The sequence below is a fragment of the Echinops telfairi genome, unplaced genomic scaffold (genome assembly GCF_000313985.2).
Source record: "Echinops telfairi isolate 266 unplaced genomic scaffold, ASM31398v2 ScPeMD7_1713;HRSCAF=2227, whole genome shotgun sequence".
In the NCBI taxonomy this organism is placed as follows: domain Eukaryota; kingdom Metazoa; phylum Chordata; class Mammalia; order Afrosoricida; family Tenrecidae; genus Echinops; species Echinops telfairi.
The window spans coordinates 17254821-17279398 of NW_022105611.1; the positions used below are offsets into that span (position 1 = coordinate 17254821).

Sequence of the window (24578 nt, forward strand, 5' to 3'; positions counted from 1 at the left end):
GCATCGGGAAGGTTGAGAACCCCTAGTCTAGAGTCCTTATCCACCAAAACCGACCACCACTGAGTTGATTCCAACTCAAAGCCATCCTCTACCCTGTAGTCTCTCTGGGGTTTCCGAGGCGGTAAACCTTCAGGGAAGCAGACGGCCTCATCTTTCTCCCACGGAGCAGCTGGTGGGTTTCCCGAAACAACTCTGAGGTCAGCCGTGACCGGCTGCTCCAATGGCACTGCCAGCTGCTCCTCAGGCACCTCAACCAGGCCCTGGGTCACCGATGGTGAACGCCAGGGAAGCATGCATGGCTTCCAACGTGCTAGGGGAGCCCTTGGAGGGTGGGGCGATTTCTCCTTAGAGAGATCTTAATGAAGGAGGTGGCGTCCCAGCTGGACTCAGGCAGAGCACTGTCACTGTGCCCATGCCATTGGAGGCTGGCAGCAGGCTGCCTGGGTAGAGAAATAGGATTTGAAACTAGAAATGCAGGTTGAGGCATGGCTACAGAAGCTAAGAAAACCACTGAAGACATTTGAGAAAGGCATCAAAAAACAAAGACTTGATCAATGTATCGATTCAGTTAGCCAGCTCCAAATGCTGAAGGCTTTTCAATGCCTTCCCATTGCTCTTAGAACAAACATCCAAACTTTTATCATAACCCGCAAGATCCTGAGAACTGGGTCTCCTCTTTCCTCTGCTGCCCAAACCCAACCCTCAACCATCTTGGCTCCCCAGTCTCTGAAAGCTGCATTCTCTCCCCACTAGATGCCTGCATAGTTCCCTGTTCCCCCATCCCCTTTGCCTCCAAATGAAACTCACTGCCATCAAGTCAATGCCAAGTCCTTGTGACCTTACGGGAGAGAGTAGAACTGACCTCTTCTGAGACGAGCTCTTTATGGGCATGGAAAGCCCCTCTGTCCCGTAGAGCTTCCTCCCGTAGAGCAGCGAGTGGTTTTGAACGGTTGGCCTTGAGGTTACAGCACAATGCTTAACCACTACACCACCAGGGCTCCTTGCTTAGTTGACCCCTAATTGTTCCTCTCCTTCAGAACACAACTGGAGCATTACTTCCTGAGGAAAATGTCCCCTAACTTCCCAATCAATCTGCCACCCTGGCACTCTTATTGCTCCGTCACGGTACTTAGCACGCGTCACTTCAGTTGTGACTCTGTAACAGGTCTCCTTTCCAAGCTGAAAGCTTCTCCCCCCCGCCCCCCGCCCCTGGCTGACATCTGTATCCCCCAAGACCCCACACAGGAAATGCTCAATTAACTGTTGGAAGAGAGGTCAGGATACCAACTAAAACCATTGAGTGGGTGTGTTCAGTGGGGAGGGAGTCTGCAAGTCAGTCATTTTTAAGACTAGAAATCAAATCATGAAGTTCTAGAACCTATCACTCCATCTTCTACTCTTTCAGCTTCTAGAGCTTGTTCAAGGCCAAATTTCAAACCCCAACCTCAAGGGCTTAATTTTTTTAAAGCATCTGTGTTTCCAGTGGGCGTGAGCAAGGAGGGAGGGGCATACCCTTCTCACAAGTACAAATCCGACCCCACTGTGTTTGGGCTCTTTCTCTTAATGTCGGTCAGCACGGCTCACTTGAGGTCCATAAAGCTGCTTGCCGATAACGGAAGGCTAGTTTCAAGTTCTCTTCTGAGAAAGGCCTTGCTTATGCGGTGCTTGTCCGCTGTTTACTCTCCCATGGGATTAGTGTCCCACAAGCTGACCTGAAACAGCAGCTGTGCTGAGCACTTCTGCATGAAGCTACCGAAGGTTCGGTGAAGAGATCGTGTTCCAGACCAACACCAGGTTCCCTTCCCTGTCCTACCAACAGCCAGTCCGTGTTTGGTGGCATACACACAGCCTTCATACAAAGTGGCAACTCCCTGGTTCAGGGTGACGCCTGCGAACATTCTGTCACGCAAGTCCTGGTTCATCACTTAACAGGGGCGCTCCGGTGTTTTACGTACACAGTGGCAGCGAGGGGTGCCTGGCACTCTTCACTGCACTCGTTCATCTCGTCTGCACGAGAAGCCCAGGCTCACGGACTTGCGTCACTGGGAGGCCAACTCAGACAAGGAGTGTGACTTGCTTAAGTTCACAGGGTTGATAAACAGTGGAGTTTGGGGTTCCCCACCAGATCACTTGACTCCTACTCCGTTGGTGCTATGTCTCCCCATCTCTGCAGGTGATTGTGAGACTTTCAGAGAAATGGCTTTAAAAGCAAGTGTTCCGCTGCCAAGCTCCATTCAATGTTAGAATATTAAGCAACGGATTACACAACAGAAAGAAGGAAAGAGAACTTAGTAAGATTTTCAATGTGATAAACTGATTAACAGAGAACACAGCTTCTCTTAAAAGTATTTGTTATACTTCAATTGTTCTCAATTTAAATAATACAATGAACCAATTAACAAATGGACCCAGGGCCTGAATAAATAATCCAAAGATGATAAAGAAGTGGCCATCGGGGACACTCAGATCAAAAGCACATTGCGGTACATCAGGCCCATCAAGATGGCTAAAACCAAAAATGTAGGTCTGCTGGTGAGGATGTGGAGAAACTGGGGCTCGTCTACCCTGCTGGCAGGGGTGTAAGATGATACAGTTGCTGTGGACAAGTCTGGCAGTTTCCTCTACAGCAGCGGTTCTCAAACAATGGGTCTCGACCCCTTTGGGGGTAGAACGACCCTTTCACAGGAGTCGCCTAATACATCCTGTATATCAGATATTTACATTACGATTCATAACAGTACCAAACTTACAGTTATAAAGTAGCAACGAAAATAATTTTATGGTTGGGGGGGGGTCACCACCACATGAGAAACTGTATGAAAGGGTCGCAGCATTAGGAAGGTTGAGAACCACTGTTCTATAGTTTAAACAGTAGTACCCTTGAGACCCATCAATGCCACTCCTAGGTGCATGGCCAAGGCAAGGGAAAACTTAAGTAAAACGTATATCCAAATGCCCAAAGCAGCAGTATTCATGATAGCAAAAAAGTAGAAGCCACCCAAATGTCCACCAACAGACAGATGATAGAGAAAACGTGGCAGAGCCATGCAAAAGGCATGGCAGTGAGACACGCTGCCACACGACGGACCGGGAAAACACCACGCCGAGGGGAAGGAGCCAGCCACGGAAGACCAGCTGTGTGGTACCAACTGTTCAGAAGAAGCAGATCGATAAACAGAAAGCAGACTCGTGGTTGCCTGGGGCTGGGAATTTGCAGGGTGGGTGGGTGGTGGGCCTAGGTCAAACTCACTACCATCGAGGCGCTTCTGACACAGAACTGCCCCGGGGGCACCCAGTCCTTCCAGGAGCAGAAAGCGTCACCTCCCTCCCTCTCTCGAGTGGCTGGTGAGCTCTAACTCTGCTAGCCTGGGGGCGAGCAGCGCAACACCGAGTGTGGGTGGTATAACTCCACGGAGTTGAAGGCTCCTGCTATGGGGAGTAGGCTTTCTCCGAGGTGGTGACAATGTTGGAAAACCGGGACGGCTGCACACCTCTGTGATAGACTAAAAGCCACTGAATTATATCTTTTGAATAAGTCTATTAAGGTATATGAAATTGTTACATAAGTATATTGAATGATGAATCAGAGCTCCATAAAGCATTTTAAGAAAAGGTGTGTCTACGATCACCATAATCTGTATCTGTACTAACCGCCTTGCCTAGTCCATCCTGACTCAGAGCAGCACTATGGGAGAGAGAACTGCTCTTCGGGTTTCCTGAAACTCAAGTTTACAGCCTCATCCTCCTAAGGAGCGACTGGGCGGTTTGAAGTGCTGACCTTGCTGTTAACAGGCCCATACAGAACCCACTGCACAACCCAGGCTGTCTGCATTGCTGGGTGCTTAGGAGAATTACTTCATTGGGCTCAAGTGTAACAACAGATGTGGGGAGGGTGCAGGACCAGGAGGCGTTCACTCTGCTGTATGTACGTAGGGTCACGATGACTTGGAGCTGGCTTGAGGGCACCTAACATCATCATCTAAAGCCACCAACAGGAGAGCTTGCCGTGAGAGGGGGCTGCAGAGCGATTCATGGACCCGCTGCCCAGGCAGGTACTCTAGCAAGAAGTCTAAGCCTCAGCCTTGCTTCCTCCTTCCTTGTCTCTCAAACCCGTTTCATCAGCAGGAAGCAACGGGCTTTGCTCAAGCACTCTGCGGGGACAGGGCGCCGGTTCACATGACAGCATAGAGCCGGGACCGAAGGGTGCTTCATACACATTATTAGCACCTTCAAATTCCCCTCCCTGGAGCACTTGTTAATATCTGTGATAGCGATACGACTGACAAAGCACAGGTGGGGGCAGCCTCCTCTGTCTGCCATGCCTCTGCTGAAGATGACTGAGGTTCTGCGAGAAACCGCAGCAGGGTATGCCGCCACTGCACAACATCATCATTTTATTCAAGCTTGCTCTCGCAACCTGATCCATGAGTCTTTAAAGGTACTTTATTTGATAAAACTCACATCTGTAAGGGATGAAGGGCCCTAGCAGGAAGGCTTGGCCTGGAACACATGGATAGAGCCGGGGAGCCACAAGCCCCTAAAACTGTCGGCAGAGCTCTCGCTTGTGTGTCAGAAAGTGCATCGTTTTGGTGAGAGTTTAATCAGATTTTCAAAGAAGTCTCTGACCCAAGAGAAGTTAAAAAAAATATTTAACTAGAAATAGTCACAAAGTTGTTGAAACATGAATTTGTACAATAAAATAATAACCAACAGCTCCATCTATGGGTAAGTCATTATCACAGAGTAGAAACACTGATGACCCCACAGGCCGGTGCATCTCCCGAATGCATGATCTCAAACTTCAGTGGTCCTCTGGTTGGAATTCATTAACGCTACATCACAGCTTTTCTCGCTTGTTTCTCAGATGTACATGCGAAAAACTGAGGAGACTGTTGATGAGTTCTACTTACAGTACTTCAGCACCAAAAAATTGGGCAGTTAGGCTGATAATATGTGTATATACAGTTCCACATCTGTCAGTCTTAAAATGCTTATTTATAGTGAAATCTATATAAAACCGTTAAAAACTTTTCTATTTACATTTTTTTTAAAAAATGAAAAGTATCGTTTCCTTTGCCACAGCTCGTCAAACTGACCCTACCCGCACCCCCTGACCCTCGTTCTACTCAAGACAAGGCGGTGAGCACAAGTCCCAAACATATTGCTTAACAAACTGCGTCCTAAAAAGGTTAAAGGCTTAAAAACATTACATGTAGGGCTTTAAGTGAGCCTTTTATACAGTTCAAAGGGGTTAAACACAAGTATATAAAAGTTACTTCAAAGTCTCAGTCCAACATAAATGTGCAATTTCAATGTAAGAAAGCATCCCGTGAATGAATCATTTGTTTTCCTTAATATCACCGAACATTTCCTTTGGGCCAGAAAATGTTTCTTTTCCCCGGTTTCACAATGAAACAGTTTTCTCAAGTGTTTTAGAGGGGCGGCGGGGGGAGAGGCGGAGAGAGTCGGCAATCCTGCTTCACAGGCAGTGTGCCAGAAGGAACACGGACAGCCTTGAAATTTTTACACTTCAATAAATAAAAGGCAAAGTGTGCTGTCGAAAGCACGGAGAATCAACACAATAAGTTAGCATACAACTGGCGAGAATGTACAGGCCACCCAAAAAGCACTTTCCACGGTTAGTCATCTGCTTTCCACCATCCAACGAGGATTCTTTAATGCCAGCATTTTCTATGTATTTTAAAAATTATAAACTGAGCAAACGTCAAATGCCAACCTGTCCAACACTTGCAAGGATTTGCAAAAACATAGAAGGTTAAAAAAAAAAGTTCCTGACACACCATTTCAAAGTACAAACTCGTCACATTCTTCTCTTTTGATGTTTTGCTCAGTAGAAACCAACTGGGAAACATTCACAGGAAAAGTCTCTTTCCAGCACAAGACAAACTTTTCCATCGGCCATTGTCCAACAGAAAAAAGAACAAAGTCTTAAGTCACTGTAGATGTGCATTTTTTTTAAGCATTTTTGTTTTTCTTTTTTTTAAAAAAACAGTACATTCTCCCGGGAGTTTATCTTGTTTTAAACGCTGCTCCTGAAGCAATATCTCGTTGCAACGCTGCTGTTTCAGCATCCACAGCCTACTAATGGGCAAAGTGCTCTCTTCAGACATCAAAATACAAGGGTTTCCCTGGGCTCCTGGTAATCACGCAGGTTTTAAAGTGCACTCCTGTGTCCCCAACACTAGGACCGGTCCACGGCACTCTGAGAGGGGCTGGGCTCAGTCCCATCCTCCGTGCTACTGTCTACGTCCTGCTCCATGGCCGTCTCCTCGTCGTCCAGCTGCTGACTGGTGAAGTTGTTGAGCTCCAGGAGCCCGCTGGGCTCGACCACCACGTTGGAGCTGGAGTGACAGGGAATCGCATACTGGGGAATGGCCTGGAACACAAGACACAGGAGAGCAGCTTACCGGAGGAGAGGAACCAGGAAGACGAACCCACACTAAGCGGGAATGGCCCTTTGCTGACAGTGACCGCCCGCTGCCACTGTTCTGCGCCCCTAACAACTGCAAGGAGATGGGAGTTCTCCTTTACAAATGGGGAAAGCAGAGACTGAGGAGCGTGATCAAGGTGACAGAGTGGCTCAGGGGTGCAGCAGGGCTCCTATCCAAGTCTGTACAGATCCAAGGGGCTCTTTTTGTCTGGAGCCTCTGCGACCAGAGGAGGCTGGAGCTGTTGTCTACTGGAGATAGACTTTCAAGGAAATTTCAATTTTATCATTAAGCAAAGTGAAAGAGAATTTTTGTTAAATTTTGCATGTAAACACCTGCAAGTTGAGTAATTAGTTTGCCAATACAACCACGCAAGTCCTTCGTTAACTCTGTGGTGGTTCTGAGGGAAAGTTATTTGATCCCACATAACAATTTTCATTGAAAATGAGAGGAGTGAAAGTAGGCAAGTACAAGAGAGGACAAAACCATCTTTTGAAAAATAAAAGTATCCGTTGACGAAGACATATTCTGGGCATAGTATCTTATCAGATTCTTTTCATTACACAGGTCTTTGTAAACAGCAAATCAGCTCATGTCATATCTTTGCTTAAAACTATAATTAGTTAATATTGTGCATGCTATAAATATCTGACTCCTTACCCTGACCCCAGCCTCTGCCAAAGAGACTTGCACTTTTGCAAGAATTCTTCCCTCTACCTGAGGTACTCTTCCCCCAAGCTTTGCACGGTCAGCTCCGTGTTGTCATCAGTGTCTTGGCTACAGCTCAGAGAAGCCTTCCAAGACCCAAAACCAAACCGACTGGGCTGGCCTTGCTTCCATGACATCCAGAGCCATTTTCTTCCTGGCAGTCCCAGCTCTGTGTTCCAGGGCGGGCTCCACGAGAGCAAGGGCAAGGACACAGAGCTTGACTGTCCTGGTCAGTGCTAGAGGCCCACGGTTTGAAACAGAGTCGGAAAGGCACTTACTGAATGAATGGAACATTTTTAACATTAAAAACTCCAAAGTCAACATCAGCACTTTGCAAATATACCTTGCCAAAATAACATTTGCTGGGGAGGAGCTAGTTTTGATACTATCACGATGCCTAGAACCTGATTCTAGGGGAGGGTTTTTTCATTTGTTCCACTGGAGTGGATCACTGGGAAAACAGAGCATTGTGGGACAAGTACTAGGTGGGGCCAGGAGACATGGATCCTAGTCCCGCTGTGGCTGACTTGCTATGGGCCTCATGGTGAGTCACTGCCCTCCTTTGACTTTAGTGTGATCCTGTGTAAAATAAGGAGAGATGCTTTAAAGATTCTTGTGTGGTTTTAAAATTCTACAAATTCCATATATAGAGGTTCCTTCAGGAAGGGGAAAAAATATATCTCTATCTATATCTTGCTTACTCCTCTAGTCCCCTCACCTAGCGCAGTGCCTGGGGGACTACAACAGATAAACAATGCACGTGGAATGAGTGAAGGGAGGAAGGAACAAGTGAGACATACACTGCCCACGGACAAAGACGCTTTCCACTCAAAGCATTTAATGTTAAACATGCTGAGCTTTAATAGATCATTCTTCAAGGGATTACAGCGCTTTCATACACTTCCTTCACTAAGTAGGTATTTTACTGAATCAGTATTCCAGATCGAAGTCAAGCATAACAAGTCAGATCTGAACTGTGGTAGTCATCTACTCATGATGACTGGTTTTAAAAACAGGAGGGATATTTACTGAGACACTCCCATGTCAGATAGATCACCAGGTGCTTCATAATACATTTTCTTGTTTAATTTCTTGTTTAAAAGTGCTGCTCTGATGCGGCACAGGTGAGCGGATATCAGCAAAAGAGAAATAAAACACAACTTCCAGGGGCTGGTCTGGACCCTGTAATTCTGTAGCCTTGATCAAAATTATACATGATGCCAAATGATTTTTACAATGAAGGGAATGTGAGGTCTAGAATGAGTTACTGTCAATAAATAATTCTGTTTGTCCACTAGCCCGTACTTACCGAGGCAGAAAAGTAAACACAATCAGATCTTTTACTAACCATGATTGAAATAAAAAACCATTTTTATGGTTAATCCCAAAGTAGATATGAAAGATGTCAGAAACATTCCCTTAATCCAGGGCGGATGAGCCCTACAGGACCAGTGGTGTGAGTGGCGAAACAGGGAGGGTAGAGGGAGAGTGGGTAGGAAAGAGGGAACCGATTACAAGGAACTATATGTGACCTCCTCCCTGGGGGACGGACAACAGAAAAGTGGGTGAAGGGAGACGTCGGACAGGGCAAGATATGACAAAATAATAATTTATAAATTATCAAGGGCTCATGAGGGAGGGGGTAGTGAGGAGGGAGGGGAAAATGAGGACCTAATGCCGGGGGCTTAAGTGGAGAGGAAATGTTTTGAGAATGATGAGGGCAATGAATGTACAAATGCGCTTTACACAATTGATGTGTGTATGGATTGTGTGTGTAAGGATTGTGATAAGAGTTGTATGAGCCCCTAATAAAATGATTATAAATGAAAGAAAAAAAAGAAAGAAACATTCCCTTACATGATGCCTCCTAGATGTTCCAGTCAATTACGATCCCACTGTCCTGAGAATCAGGACTTTGGATGAAGAACGAGACTGTGTTTTTGCACAGAAATGGAAATAACGTGCCACAGAAGTGCGATCGGGACATCCCGGGGGTCTGTGAGCAAAAATCAGGGAGGCCAAAGGCTAGACCCAGGAGACTGTCAATCTGACTGACTCACTGAGATGACCCTTTTAAATTCAAGCTCTGGCCCTTGAGTGTCTCTAAGGCATGCTGTGCGACAATAACCGTCACTTTTATAATTCTCTTCCAGAAAATAGGTATTTGTGCATTTACAGGAGGTTTTGAAACAAGTATGTCACATTTTCTCTCAAAAAAAAAAATCTTATGTTTTCATACCGTCTGGGCTTAGAGTGTCTGACTCTTTGCTACCCCACCTCTGCCCCGTCCCAGCAAAGATACCCCAACCCATACCCCCAAGATTTCTGGCTCCCCTAAACCTTACCTGGATGATAATCTCTGCTGGGCTCTCCTCAGCGTTCTTTTGGCCTACATTCTGAATGCGCACGAACTGGCCCGTCGGAGGCACTGCTGGGGCATCGGCTGTCCTTGTCGTGAGGGCGGGGCCCGCTGCAGATGGGCTGGAGCAGGACTCTCTGCATTTCTGTTGCTGGGAAGTAGAATTTGCCATGCCCGCCACCACCACATGCGTGGAAGGCAACGATGCTGCTTCACCAGGGAGCATGCTAGTGGCAAGAACCTTCTTTGGGGCATCCACTACCATATGCTCTACATTAGTGTCAATCTGAGCTTCCATCAAAGACATTTTCAAAATGTCTGACACTGCTGTCTTCTCAGAGGCCTGCATGGGAGACATGCTTGTAATCGGTGATGTCAGCTTAGGTACAGAACTGCCACCAGTTACCTTTGTAACTGTGGGAGGCTGGCGCCCCTCAAAAGTGATCTTTGTAACAGAGGATCCTTGGGTTATAATTGGCTGCTCCACCTGAAAATAAATTGGGGGTGTGTGTTACAGCTACATCTCTTTGAGAAAATCTAATCAAACACCTCAGATGGCGTGGCAAAAGAAACATTCGTGCAGCATGCTAGGATGACATTTCAAAGCTCGGTGTTTGAACTAGGGCGCTGAATGGGAAGTAAATAATTGCTTTCAAGGAAACTAGCAAAAGAGGACTGGGTGGGGAGACCTTTATTCAGCAGGCAAAGTAGGCTCCTAGCAACAAAGCGAGACAAGGCACAGCAGCCTTCTGTTCCTCTGGGATGTACAGCTCTATGCCGTATACCTTCAAAGGGCTTCAAATTATTTCGTACTATATTTGGCTTCTTAAACTAAAAATAAGTAGAGATTCCCTCCGCGCCCCCCGCCCCCACCAAATCTTTTGCTTCAAAATATATTTACATAAGCATATCATATTATAAAAACCAACATCACTGCCACTAAGCTGATTCTAACTCCCAGCAACCCCCTAGAACAGAGAACTCCATATGGTTTCTAACGCTCTAAACCTTTTCAGAAGCCACATCTTTCTTGGACACAGAGGCTGGTGGGTTCGAACTGCCAACCTTTCAGTTAGTAGTTCACAGTTTAACGTATGGTGCCCACCTGGGTTCGTTTATCAGCTGTATTTATAATAAGCATATACACACAGACCACTCCAATGCCCCTGATTTCCCCTAATGTAACTTTTCTTTCCATTCCTTAGGTAAGTCCTCTTTAATCTCAAGGGCAGATTCACTAACTAGAGGGTGATGAAGTGAACTACACAGGACGCCGTCCATGAAGCGCCTGGGGAGACTGCCACTGACTTTGCCTTGCTGCCACAGGGATAAAAGCTGACAAACCCGAAATCAGTATTTTACAGCTAAAACATAAAAAGAACCTAGAGAGCAATTTTCATGAACTACTGTAAATGCTGAAGTGATTCATTAGAACTGGCCGGAAAACCGAGTTGTGCGCTACTATGCTTTCTTTTGCTGCCTATATAACCCCGTGCATGTCCTCCCTAACGGCAGCCTGCTGGTGGGGTACACGAATAGCAGCGTGACAAGGCTTTGGGGTTTCCTCTTGCGGGCAGAAAGCTCTGCTATCATGGTTGGGTCATGCTAGCTTCATTTCTTTCCGAGAAGGGAGAAGTGTAACTTTACCTGGCTTGTCGGCTGTTTCTCTGAGGCTGGGAGCGGCAGTTGGTTCTGAGGGGCTGGGGGCTGCACATAGATTTTTGGTTGACTCGGAGCTTGCTGCAATTTTGGAAGTGGCTGCGCGGTTTTCACTGCAAGCACCTGGACTACAGTCTGCGGGGGCTGTGCCATTAAGGTCGGAAGCTGCCTGTCTTTGGCCACCATGGCATGCTGGGTGTGCTGTACATCTGGCTTGGGCTGTGCTTGTTCTTGTTGAAGTGGGGTGAGTTTCTGGTGCCTGATGGACAGCTGGGGCATTTGCGGGAGTTTGTGCTGGAGCTGCTCTGCCTGCAGGTGGATGGTCTGCTTCTGTTTGGTCTGGAAGCACTGCAGAGTTTTCACCTGCAGCTGAGTCGGTTCCAGCTGGGGCTGGCCAAGCTTCTGCTGTTTGGCTGACTGTGACGGAGTCAGTGCAGAGCGGTAAAAGAGACCTGTCTGGGGGTCTAAAGTGTCCATCTCTTCCACCTCGCCTTCCTCAGTCCCAAGTTCCTCGCTGTGTTTGGTGAAAGCAGTGTGACTGCTTAGCGCCTAAGTAAGAGCGACACAAGGTGAGAATGAGGAAAACACCTAAACTGCCACCTTTATCCCAGACACAAACAGTTCCTTAAACTCGAATCATCCCAAAAATCTCACAAGGAAGATCCTAAAAGACCAAGGAACCTAGAAGGGGCTTTAGATGGTGGCTCTTCTAATTTCAACTCTCACATATTAAGTTCTGCCCAAAACAGCATACTCCAGTCTAGAGGTAAGAGAAATACGGTTGTCCTGCAAACAAGGACAGCACAGACAAGGTGGCGGCTCTCTCTGGAGAACCTACCACAGGCATTCACCATCTCAAGGGCGGGCGGAGGCAGCAACCAAAGGGTGTCTGGAGAAAAGCTGGGGTTCAGAACAGCCCCTTTAGGGTGAGGGATATGGTCAGAGCAGTGCACCCACAGAGGCCCTCCCTACTGGGCGGGGAGCTGGTCCACCACGCTTCCTGCCCCTCGGTCCAGTGAACACACTCTGGGCTCCGCACCCCTGTGCTCAGACACCAGGCCCACAGAGACCTGGGTCCCAGGAGGGTAGGGGACAGGAGCATCCCATCAGCGGAAGGAGATGTTGCCAGGGCTCGGTTAGAACGGTGTTGGGGAGAGGCCTCAGTTGTGAGGGACACGGCTCAGGCTAGCCTGGCTGACCTCTCAGGTGTCTTGAGAAAGGTCACTGTCAGATGAGGGCTAGACTCCAGGCTGAGACTTGCTGGCCAGCTGGATTCCCTCGGTGAGGCAGCAATCCCCTTGCTGTAGGTATAGCTTTACTCTTGAAGCCCTCCCCGGAGGACTTTGCACATACAAGGTTCTTCAATGCAGCCTTGCAGGAGGTGTGTCTACAATCAGGGTCAACTGCTACCAGCTGCGTTATGTGAGCTACGTGCCTTCTATTGATAAGTCGTTCATAAATCTGATATCCAGGATATAATTAGGATTTATATAACTGAAGCAGTACACTTTAGAGTTAGATCTGGGTTTAAATCCTTGCTTTGCTGTCTAGGGCAAGTTACTTAACTTCTGTGAGCATGCGTTTCCTCATCTGGGGGGAAGAGTAGCCCTTCCTTGCAGGATCATAGTGAGAACTTAACAAGTTAAAGTTTATAAAGGTCAGAGCACAGCATCTGACACAAAATCAACTTACAATGCAGCATCTTTTTCTTTCCCCCCTTTACCCTTGTTACCAGGGGTTTCTGTTTTTTATCAGTTGACTCTCTCCTTATTGAATCTCTTCTTTCTTAATTGGTTGCACAGTTAAAGAAATCAAATACCTACTTATTCATAACATTCCCATGAGGATTCACCATAGAAACAAGCAAGTAAGCAAGCAAACAAAAAAGCCCAGCAACAAAGAGGTTGGCAAGCCAAATGCTATTTCCTTTGAAGTGTATTCACCTCAGATAACTAACTTCCATAGGAACAGCATACAGAGAAACAGCAAGTAATTCTGATGTCATTAGCTTCCCCTGGACTGCCTCCTTCTATACTGCGCAGGGCTCACTAATAAGCAAGAACACTTTATTATCTTCAGATGTTAAGACCCTCAATTCATTTCCGTCTTCACAACTCATAAGAGAACTACACAATCGGATTCAGCTATTCCCCTTCTTAAACTACGAGAAGAAACAGACTCTAAAGCTCAGGCATGAGTCCGTGAGGGAGGCCAGAAGGAAGAGGAGGTACAACCTGCTGCATGATGTGAGTGATGGCCCCAGTGGAAGATGCCGGGATGGACTTCACCACCACCGAGGTCTGGGTCGCAGTCTGGGACTGAGCCACGTGCTGAAGCAGGGTCCTCTGGGGCTGAGAGGGCTGTTGGGGCTGGGAACGATGGCTGACTGGAAACAGAGAAAGTAATGATATTTCTCCAGAAATCACCACAGCACTTTAGCTAGTAGTCATTTTAAACAAATGACTATGAGTCTGTATTACAGAGAGCGGGTGGTTTTGTGAACTAGAAAGAAGTCCAGAGTCTGACCACCTACGAGTGTGTTAAGCCTAAGAAAGTCACTTACCTTACCTCAGACTCTGCTTCCTCATCTGTACAATGGGACTAACAGAGCTACAGTAAGGATGAGATGAGGAATGTATGCAAGAGTACGATGAAAACTTATCACATAAAAGGAGGAACAAACTTTTTAAGGTTACATCCTCCTGTGAGTGGTATTCACTTTTTCCAATGATCTTTATCCCATGACAGTAATAAAGCAAAAATCAGCCTCTATAATCAAGTCCTAGACTAGTATGTTTAAGAATATTAAAACAATGCAAGTCCTTAAACTCTTGGTCCTACTTTCAAATATGACATAAAATGAGAAGGATGCATTCTTTTGTATGAAGTGGCACTGTCTTGGCCTCACAATACCTGAAGAGGTCAGAAGTCAGGGTGCGATTACAGAAAGGGAACTGAACCAAGAGTCAGACCCGGATTCTATGGGACTCTGTCCCCAATCAGCCAAGAGAATGTGAAGAGGCTACGTAACATTTATTAACCTCTAAAGCTTTGAAGTTTTGTTTGTTTGTTAAGGGAGTAATAATATTAACAAATTGCTATTTTCCCCCATAAGAGGACCAAATGAAGTAATGAGTTTAAACAACAAAAAACCTCTTTAGATGATAAAGTACTAAAAGAGACGTAAAAATGAATAGGAAAAAAAACCAGTGGCCTTTCATTTCCTCAAATGGAGCTCACGAGATGCCAGGTCTCCGAGAATAATGAACACTACATCAGCTTAGATGCCCATGACTGCTTACTAGCCTCAGTTCCAACTTTTTAAAAGTAGGGATGTGTACCACTTCTTAGTCTAGAGAAATTTAAAATGCCGATAATTGCTGGGAAACCAAGTCTCTCAATCCGAGTAAAGCAAATCTGTACATGAACTACAGATTTTGAGACGATCAAATCCCTCTCACTAACTCTCATGCATCTACAATTTCAAGCTTAGAAAGAAGCACAGTGGGAGGTCCAACAGGCACAAGTGGCCACCGCAGTGTAGAAATGCCATCTGTGGGTCATAAAGTCAGCACTGTACACTATCCAGGGAAACGGAGACCAAGCTTGCTTACTTCTGTGATAGCCATGGATGCTATCTACACTCACAAAGGGATTTCTTCTGTGGGCATATGCCAGCACAGATGAAGCTTATAGGCTAAATTCACTGCAGTGCCTTACTGTGTTTCACAGTACACGTTACATCGACATTTTTAATTAGATGAATTCATAAAAATTTTAGGGCCATATGTGCTCAACCAAAAGGAAGTCAAGATTCACATTAACACAACTATCAAAATCATTTACAGTATGATTAAGATAAAACCTAATTAATACTAATATTAAAAATAAGCATGCAAAGTGATGGAAGTTTGGGTTTTTTTTTAATGGAACCATGGTCAGAAATGCACATTTCAAAGTTAATAAGATTCTGATTAAATGATCAGATTCAATGGAACAATGTTATTGCCCAGATGATTCTATCTAATTACATTAATTTTTTATTAAGATATGAAATGAATTCAATAGAAGAGCAATTAAAACCATTTAAAGAAAATCCTCAGTCAGGATGCTATAAATCTCTTCACAGAGGTCAGGGAGATTAGAAAAAACCAACAGGATAATCCAAGGGGCCAGGACCAGGCAGTTTAGCTTGGAAGAAAAAGCGGTTCAATGTCACTGAACACTGATATGATGGACGAGACTGGTGAAGGTGGTCGTAAAGTAAACATTCAGAAAACAGTGGAAGTGACCTTAACTGGGTAGAAAACCAAACCAAGCTCCTGCCAATGAGTCGATTCTGACTCCCAGCCACCCTTTGCGACAGGGTACAACTGCCCCTGCGGGTTTCTAAGATAACTCTTTATAGGAGTAGAAAGCCCCATCTTCCTTTCGAAGAGTTTTGAACCACTAGCTTTGTGGTGAGCAGTTCAGTGCGTAGCCCACTATGCCACCAGGGGTCCAACTCTAACTGGGGTATATACACACTATAAAATAGTCACTTATTTCTGTAAACAACTTTTTCTTTGTTCTAGTGTCAAAATCCTTGGGTCTGAAAATGGTTCCCACTATTCTCTGGAAAAGAATAAGCTCCTTCCCTCTCACTAAGTGGAGCTTACCTTTCCTCTACCAGATCAGAGCAGAGCGCATCCATTTTTATGGTGTCGCCCCATCCCCAAACAATGGTCTTTCATCTTCATTTATCTACAAATGGATGCACACCGCTTACCTGGAAGGGGAAAAGTAATCTCTGTCCCCTCATCTGAAAAGGATAAGTAAGGGGAGATATCACAGGTCTTTCCATCTGTTTACCATCTGATAATCTACTCTACTCCTAATGGTTAACACTGGTTGACCCAACATACAGGTCTCTGCTTTAATTAGCTTACTATTAAGTATCTTGTTAAAAACACCCTGATGACTTTTCACACACATACCCCAACCTCACCCTTGGGGTCTTTTTAACCCATTAGTCTTAATAATATGTCCTGAAACACTGCCGAAGAATTCCTTTTCCTCTTTGTTATTTATGTCCTTGAAATATTTTTAATTGTTATATTCTCTTTTAATCACTTTTATTAAGCTTAAGGAGTTCTTTACTTAGTGCCTCATAAATCATATCTCCTAACCCCTTAATTATTCATGTTACTAGTCTCTGACCTATTTCAAATCTCGAGGTAATAAAGTGTCAGAAACAGAAAGCAGTATTCCAGATGTGGTCTTACCAGAATATGAGAGAGAAAAGTCTATTATCCTTCCTGTTCCAGTTCTCCATGTGTGCCATCCAAAACTTTCATTAGCATTTTTTGCTGCCAGACCACATTTTAAAGAAATATGTCATTTGTTTTCCACCAGACTGCTCAGTATTTACAGATTTAAGGTTTCCCACCTTTCTACTTACTCTAGAAAAAGAAGGTAGGATTTTGTACCTTCTTTCTTCCTTGACCCATCTGCCCCCAAAGCTTAGAATCCAAATGCATGAAAATACTTCTTCTCACCTGCAAGAAAGCGTATCCTCTCTCTACAATTGTTGCCCTATATTCACAGAGGTTATTTAAAGGCCAGCTTGTAGTTTTATATGACTTGCAACCCTCATAACACCTTACTGATTTTTTTCCTAGTCATTAAAGACAGGGTAAACCCCAAGGACAATATGGATTTACTCTGAGAGTAAACTGGAAATATAAAGAAATAAAGAGAAAAGATAGTTACATACTTTTCCTCATTCTCCCACAAACAATCACCCCATGAAATCCAGAAAGGTAGCTCTCCTGGACACCTACCCGTCGTGATGTACTCAGCAACTAGTTCTGACTCTACCACAGCAACTGATGGACTCTCAGGAGAATGTCTCTTTTCCTGGGCCATCTGAATCGGCACTGCCATCTGACTCAAGTCAATAGTGGGTTGTCTTGGTTTAGATTCCAATTTTTCCTTTACTGCACAAAAAAGTCAGGGGAAAAGTTAACTTTTATTGTAAACAGGTACCCAAACCAGAGTTGTCCATGGGAATACTGAAGCAGTCCTCTGGGGTGCCACCCTGGCGGGTGTGAGGAGGCAGTGAGTGGGGAAGAAGCAGCAGGTCTGCTCGGTGTGGCTGTACCGCGCACAGCAGCCTAGCAGAAGGGGCTTTAAACAAAATGAAACCTAACTACCTAAGACTCGTGGAAGAACTGGCTAAGACTCCCCTGACTCTCACGAGGTTCCCAACCACATTTGTGATCTCCCTGGCATAGATTCTCCTTAGAACAGGTGCTTTACCCTGGTGTTCGTGGTGCACCAGCCTGACGACAAAGGGTGACCAAGCAATACACAGGATGGTTTGCTCTAGGGCAGCTCTACTACCTATACCACAGCACACAGTGGCCAGCTTAAGTTGGCCCAGCAAAAATTCAATATAACCACTAAGGAAATGTTACTATGTCTTCAATGACTCTCTCAAAAAATAAAAATATTTGTTGTTATGGGAAAATGGCCTCTCTGTTTCTACAAAAATGTCTGATGGACTGGTCTGGAATTAAGAATGGTTTCAGTGGAGAGATTTAATTTCTCATTCCTCCTTTTTATTTTGTTATTAATTCATCCCCCACCCCCACCCCCAAAGAAAATTAAGTCCTTCAGTTCCCACCCTCTAGCTGTTAAACATGTGTTAAGATGACATTGACTATAAGGCATTAATGAAAATGGCTGAGTATGTCAAAGACAAGAAGTTGATGAATTCCTAAGGCCAAAATAACACCATTAAAAGGATTAACCAAATACTTAAATTATAAGTCCACTGCATGATCATTCAAATGATCCCCATCAATCATATAATGTTACTAAACCACAGCAATCATTTAAACAAAAAAAGCAAAACTAAACCAAAGGAATGTAAAACTCACCCCACAAGTAGAGAAGACATGGTATTAGGAATCAAAATACACGGAGTCTGACTCAGCTATTAATCAATGGGCAGCTTCTTCAGATCAGAATCCCCTTCTCCATTCAATAAAAGAACTAACTGAGATCATTGCTAAGGTCCCTCAAATACTCAACAATTTCTGACCTATTGTAACAGAAAGATCAGTATAACTAAGAATAGATAGACTGTAGGACAAACCTATAGCTAGAAATACTTATAATAGGATCTTGTTATATGAGGACAGCTCTGCATAGAAGCTCACTCATCCTAAGGGATGAATCTAAAGATAAAATTAAACAAATTAGAACGTTAGCAAGAGGACACTGATGATGTCTTATGACCACAAAACTCCTTAACCAATATCAAGATAGAGGTCAGAAGCCCTTTACTGTGCCTCCTGCTAGTCTTCATTAGAACTGGTAACTGTGCTGAATGTATCCTCTGCTTCAAAGTATGGACCTACTCCTTTCTAGTGCTAAGAGGCAACAGAATGGTCCATTTTAAGCAAGTGGGAAAAACACAGAGAGGACGGGGCTCTGCCATTTTTTTTCCTTCTTTGATTGTAGTCTGTCTGCTCTTCAGTACTCCTTAATGAACTCAGTGCATATCTCAATGAACTGACAAAGAAACAGACTCTACCAATGACTGCAGACAAGTCCAGAGGGGGGAAATGTGCTCAAATAATAACAAAGAAAACACAACAGTGGTAGTATTTTAGACAACTCATCTCTAGAGAAAACATGCTTCATTCAACTGAGCATGTGAATTCATACCTGTTGTCTGTTGGAGTTCTAACAGAGCTTTGATTGTTGAAGTAGCGGACTGTGATTCACTGGATACATCCTGATAAATTATGGTGGGGCTAGTCTCCATTGCAATCTCATGTTCTGACCAATCCTGACGCCGGGAAGCAATTACATGAACTACAGGCTGGGAATCTGTTTTATATTAGTTAAAAAAAAACAAACCCTATAAACAAAGTTTCTCTTTAAAACAAAACAAAACAAAACCAAAAAGAGCAATTTGTTTTTGCTTTACATATGTATTTATTGTAAACGGCATGCCTTATCTCCCCAACAAGACTGTAAGCTCCAGAGAGCATAAAGTCTTTCACTTCTGAATTCACGTAATCAATGGTTCAACTAGGTACCTATTTGCTAGACTCTGTATTTAGCATTGAGGACACAAATCGTTAAAATAATGATCACAGGATTCTCAAGAAGCACACAATCTGGTGGGGGAGACAGACATATAACAGAAACAATTACAATTCAGTGTGATTTTTGCTATAATAAACACTTGTGCATTTGTGTAGTTGGGTGCATGTTGTGTAGAGTAGGAAACAGAACACTGTAGGCATCATCTTTACCCCAGAGCACCTGAAAATGTTTCTGTATTACAGAATGAACCCTCAATCAACACTTATTGGATGGTTGAATCACTGAAAGGAAATCCTATCTATGAACAGCAAGAAAGGGCAGATGACCTAGGAGTGGGATATAATAGGGAAAGTATTTGGAGTTAAAAGTTGAGGGTTACATTCCCAACTCTACCACTACTAACAAGTTGATCCTTTGGGTCCAATTTCATCATTTCCAAAAAGGGAACAGAAAAATTACCTTTCTAACTCATGAGATCTCTGAGGATCAAATGAAGTGACATCTGTAAAAGAGCTTTATAAACTAAAAGCGTTGTTGTTGTTATTATGGCCTGAAATTCTTTCTCAATTCTAAGACTCTTTGTTCATTTCAAAATTAATTATAGCCCTAATTCAAGGCTTCTTATATTTATTATATACAAGTATATTTATTGTATTTATTATATACAAATATAAATATGTATATATAAATACTAAATGCACATCAAATCAAGTAACACATTATTATAGTTTTCCATCTATAAGATAAGTTAGTTAGACTACGCCATCACTAAGTTCCTAAACTCTTTGTCCAAGATACCATACACAGTGCAGTGTGGAGGATATAAATGTAAGCTCCCCCTTTCCAAATTTAGATTGCAACAGGAAAAACATTAAAATCAAACAGACTTCTTAAAAAAAATCAATATACCAAAGATCTGGAATTTTAAATATCCATTAATAAACTATATTTTCCAAAAACACTTTGTATTATACATGACACCCCCAAGGACGTAACATTTCCATTAACCCCCCCACACACACACACACCCAAATGCTTACGACTGAAGCACACTATCTTGCAATAGTAAATGCCATGTGAGATATCTAACAGTTTGTTTTACTCATCCTAAATAGATACACAGAATTTTAAATTTAGGGAACAGACTGTATTAGACAATATCCCCTTTTATATAACTTAAGTTCTCAAATCTAAGAAATCTTCACTTTGATTTAAGTACCTCTAGGTTCGGTGAGAGAGCCTATAAATAAAGAGTAACTTTGCAACCCAACTCTATGAGACACACAGAGAATCCAAGAGAAAACACAGATTGTATTTGTAGTGAGATGAGGTAGAAAGGGATTGGGAAGGGAAGACACATTTCCACAAGGGAGTACCTATCGTCCATCCATCATCCTGTAGTGGGTGGAGCAATTGTGCAACCCTCTTTCTGCCCATACTCAGTGGCACAGCTCATCACCACAATGCACCCCTGTAGCAACCCCACAGCTGTGACAGGAGAGCAGAAATCCAGAGGTAAAATCCATTCCCTACGTGATTCTCCACCCTACTTTTGGCTTACGCTTAATTCCTTTAGAGAAATTTCTACCCATCAAGTCTGATACTGGATTTAAATCGCATAATAACTGGGACACCGGGAGTCTGATCTCACCAGAACTATCTAATTATGCAGTGTGCATCCATCTAGACTTCCCTACCTCTTTTCAGGATGGTGACCTGATGACCTTCATGTGACTTTCCCCACAACTTATTCAACAAACATTCCTGGATACCTGTTACCTGTTAAGTACTTGATATATACAATTCAGTATTACATCCAAAAGCATGCTTCAATATGGAAGAATGTGCCCCATGTCTTAACTATAAAATGTCACTGTCACACTCACCTAGCCTCCTAAGTCCTCTCAGCTAAAGGGCATCTTAAAGTTTGTACAGTGCTAGATCAATTCAAGAAGAAAATCTTATAACAATAGCCCTACCAGCCTGGAGGCACTAGCGAATTCACCGATTTCTAAGACCGTGTCCTTCCACCTCTGCACAGCTAGAAAGGTCTTCCTGTAACTGCTCTCTATGGTCCTAGTGTGCACCCAGGTATCCACAAAGACTAATTATGGTCCCTCTTCACTGCGGCAGTGCTCAAGGTAACTGCACTCAGGGCCTCCCAAACCAACTCATCACCTATCTTTGACTCTCCAAGAGATCTATCCTACTTCCACCAGCCAATCTCCACACAACACGAGCCTCATATGCCTTACTCACCCAAACGATTTCTTCTGAACTGAAGAGTCTATATCCCATCTATGATGTAATATGTACCTGCCCTCTGAAGTATTGTCCTAATGCCCAAGGCCTCCCAGCATTTAACTGCCAGCATCACCCAAATTGCTCTAGGAGCATTAGTTCTGTGAAAGAGTTCTACACTACACATTCTACTCTTTCATTTATCACAATATACATCAGCACATAAGGGCTCTGAAAAGTTCTACAAAGAGCTATGTTTTCTTTAACTTGGGGTTTATTCCCCACCTCCACCCTGACCTACTTGTGCAGTCAAATACAAGGGGGCACCCCGCCCCAAAACTGGAAAAAATCGTAGTTCGCATTTTCCCGCTAGGCAAGCACTAAGTGATTCGCTCTGAGTTCGTGCACCCAGTCGTGTTGCTTGGGAAGGTTCTCTCTAGTCACAGTGAATTTTTTCATAAAAGCAGTTTCTCTCAAACTTTGTTTTTTTGTGATGACTGACTTAAGAGAACAGCATGTGGCTGTGAAATTTTGTTTCCTGCTCGGGAAAAATGCTACAGAAACTTGTGATGTTGAAAACAGCTTACAAGGACAGCACTGTAGGAAAAACTCAAGTGTACAAGTGGTTTTCTCATTTCAAAAAGGGTGAAATGTCAATTGATGATAAACCTCATTCTGGACATCCGTCAACTTCCTAAAAGGATGAAAATGTCAACTCTGTAGTGCATTTGAGTTCATTCCACCAGGCCAGACTGTCAATCAAGCTTTCTACTTAGAGGTTCTGAAAAGATTGCATAACAGTGTGCGATTAAAAAAGGCCTGATTTTGTGCTAGACAAAAGACTGGTTTTGCCACTGTTTTGCCACCATGACAGTGCACCTGCTTGCACAGCCATCTCAGTGTGCCACTTTTTGGCAAAAAAAAACGCAGCATGCCTCTCTTGCTCCACACACCTGACCTTGCTCTGTGTGACTTCTTTTTCTTTCTGCGAATAAAGAGGGACATGAAAAGATAGTGATTTGATAACGTAGAAGAGGAGAAGAATTAAAAAAAGGGGAGGTGCTGTCAGCCAGCCAAACAGATGAGTTTGAAAAATGTTTCCAAGAATGGAATCACATATTTGACAAATGTCTTAAGTGTAATAGAGAGTACTTTGAAGGTGATAAGGTTGTTTTATAAAATAATTCATATACATACTTTTGGGGAGGAAAATTCCATTTGGCCGGGGGTTGGGGGGCGGTACCCCCTCATAGTGTCATCTTAGAAAATAAGTTGTGAGCCTACCCAAAGCAATGTCTTTACAGGATGCATTTTTGTATTTGCCTCATGTCTTACTCGACTTTAAGGCCCTATTCTTGGTTTTCTCTTGTTTTCTTTAACTTTACTTAATATAATCTTATATTTGATTTAAATCTTAAAACTTTAAGAAATAAGGCAGAAACATAGATTTGGTTGTAATCATTAGAAACTGAAGTTGCAGACAGCAAGGTGGGTCTCACACCAGAGGCATCAAGAACTCAATGAGGCTAGCATGTGTGCTGTGGACGTCTTATGACTGCGTCCATCGTTATAAGGACGGGCATGATACATTAGGTGTGGTCACCTAGCTGCCTATCAATATCTACGCAACAGTCCAGGAGTGCAACATGTAAAAGGCCCACCCACAAGGTTCAGGAGAACTCCAGAAAGGAAACATTTGGATTCAGGCAACAAATAGGAATTTATAAGGCAGATGCTTAGGATAGCTAACAGCTCAGGGTTAGCTAGCCTCAGTTTTGTATGTACTACATAGATACAAGTGACTATGACCCATGCCCTTGAGAAGTTCGTAACCTAGTTGAGAGGAAATCAATTACAATAAGCAAACCAAAGAAAGTATAAATGATCAGTGTTAACACAGCAATACTGGGAGCATAATGTGCAGGGAAGGATTAAGCTTCTCAAGGTGATCAAGAAAAGCTTCACAATAAGTTGATGATGAAGGCTTCCATTCCAGCCTATGAGAAGACAGTTCAGGAAAGAGGTATCAGGCCAAACTTCTTTTCCACAGGGATGGGGAATAGAAGGGGGAATTGGGATGCAATCTTAAGGAATCAAATGGAGCCAAGGGATTTCCTTGGCATGAAAGATACTTGTATAGAACCTGTACAGGGTAAGTCATCAGAAAAAGGATCTACACAAGAAAAGGTTGACTCTTTGTTACAGAAGAATGCCAACTATGATATGTAAAAAGGACAGACTTAAGAAAAGAATGGATGCTAAAACTAGTAGACAGATGTTATATTTGCATAGTTGCAAAGCATCTCCTCACAAGTGACTATTGCTTTCTAAGGAAACTATTACACCTTCAGTTGATAATCAAGTCCTGGTTAGTGCTTGGCTATTAACCACAAGGTTGGCAGTTTGAACCCACCAACTGTTCCACGGGAGAAAGATGTGGCAGTTTGTTTCCATGAAGATTTACAGCTGTGGAAGTTCTACTCTACTTACTTTGTCCTACAGGGTCACTGTGAGTCAGAATCAACTCAGTGGCAGTGAACTTGGGGTTTTGTTTTGTTTTAGTTTGTCTTGTTCGGGGGAGGGGGAGGTAGTTCAGTGAGGAGAAAACTGGGAAGCATCTTAGTCAAATGATACAAATTAACATCATCAGTCTCTGGACAAAGTGACAGAATGATAAAATTGGGAAGGAAGCGCATCACCACAAGGAATAGTCTGCATAGTATGGCTTGTATTCTTCAAAATGTCATGATCAAAAAGCAACCGGAAGGCTGAGGGTCTAGTCTACATTAAAAGGGAATTGAGTCATCACAGTTAATGTCGCTAAACTCTGTGTACGACCCTGAGCTCGCTCATGAAGGGAGACGGAAAGAGACCCATAGAGAACATTACTGCAGCGCTTGTGGCTGAATAGGGATCAGGTAACAATCATAAAGAACATCACTGCAGCGCTTATGGCTGAATAGGGATCAGGTAACAATCATAAAGAACATCACTGCAGCGCTTATGGCTGAATAGAGATCAGGTAACAATCATAAAGAACATCACTGCAGCGCTTGTGG

At 43.7% G+C, this 24578-nt stretch overlaps 1 protein-coding gene across 9 annotated transcripts in view; it reads right to left on the reverse strand.

Moving 5' to 3' along the window:
* Nucleotides 1-4632: 4632 nt before the first annotated feature.
* EMSY (EMSY transcriptional repressor, BRCA2 interacting) overlaps nt 4633-24578 on the reverse strand; it is a 90282-nt gene continuing 70336 nt past the window's right edge. For 6 of the 9 annotated variants that reach the window (XM_045293101.1, XM_045293100.1, XM_045293099.1 and 3 more), the window contains 6 exons: nt 18892-19056; nt 16998-17153; nt 13410-13561; nt 11164-11724; nt 9503-10003; nt 4633-6397 (listed from right to left, as the gene is read on the reverse strand). In XM_045293101.1, the coding sequence (XP_045149036.1) occupies nt 6203-6397; nt 9503-10003; nt 11164-11724; nt 13410-13561; nt 16998-17153; nt 18892-19056 (1730 nt within the window). In that variant the 3' untranslated portion in view covers nt 4633-6202. The remainder of the gene's footprint in view (nt 6398-9502; nt 10004-11163; nt 11725-13409; nt 13562-16997; nt 17154-18891; nt 19057-24578) is intronic. The other 3 variants (XM_045293104.1, XM_045293103.1, XM_045293105.1) reach the window with 3 other exon arrangements.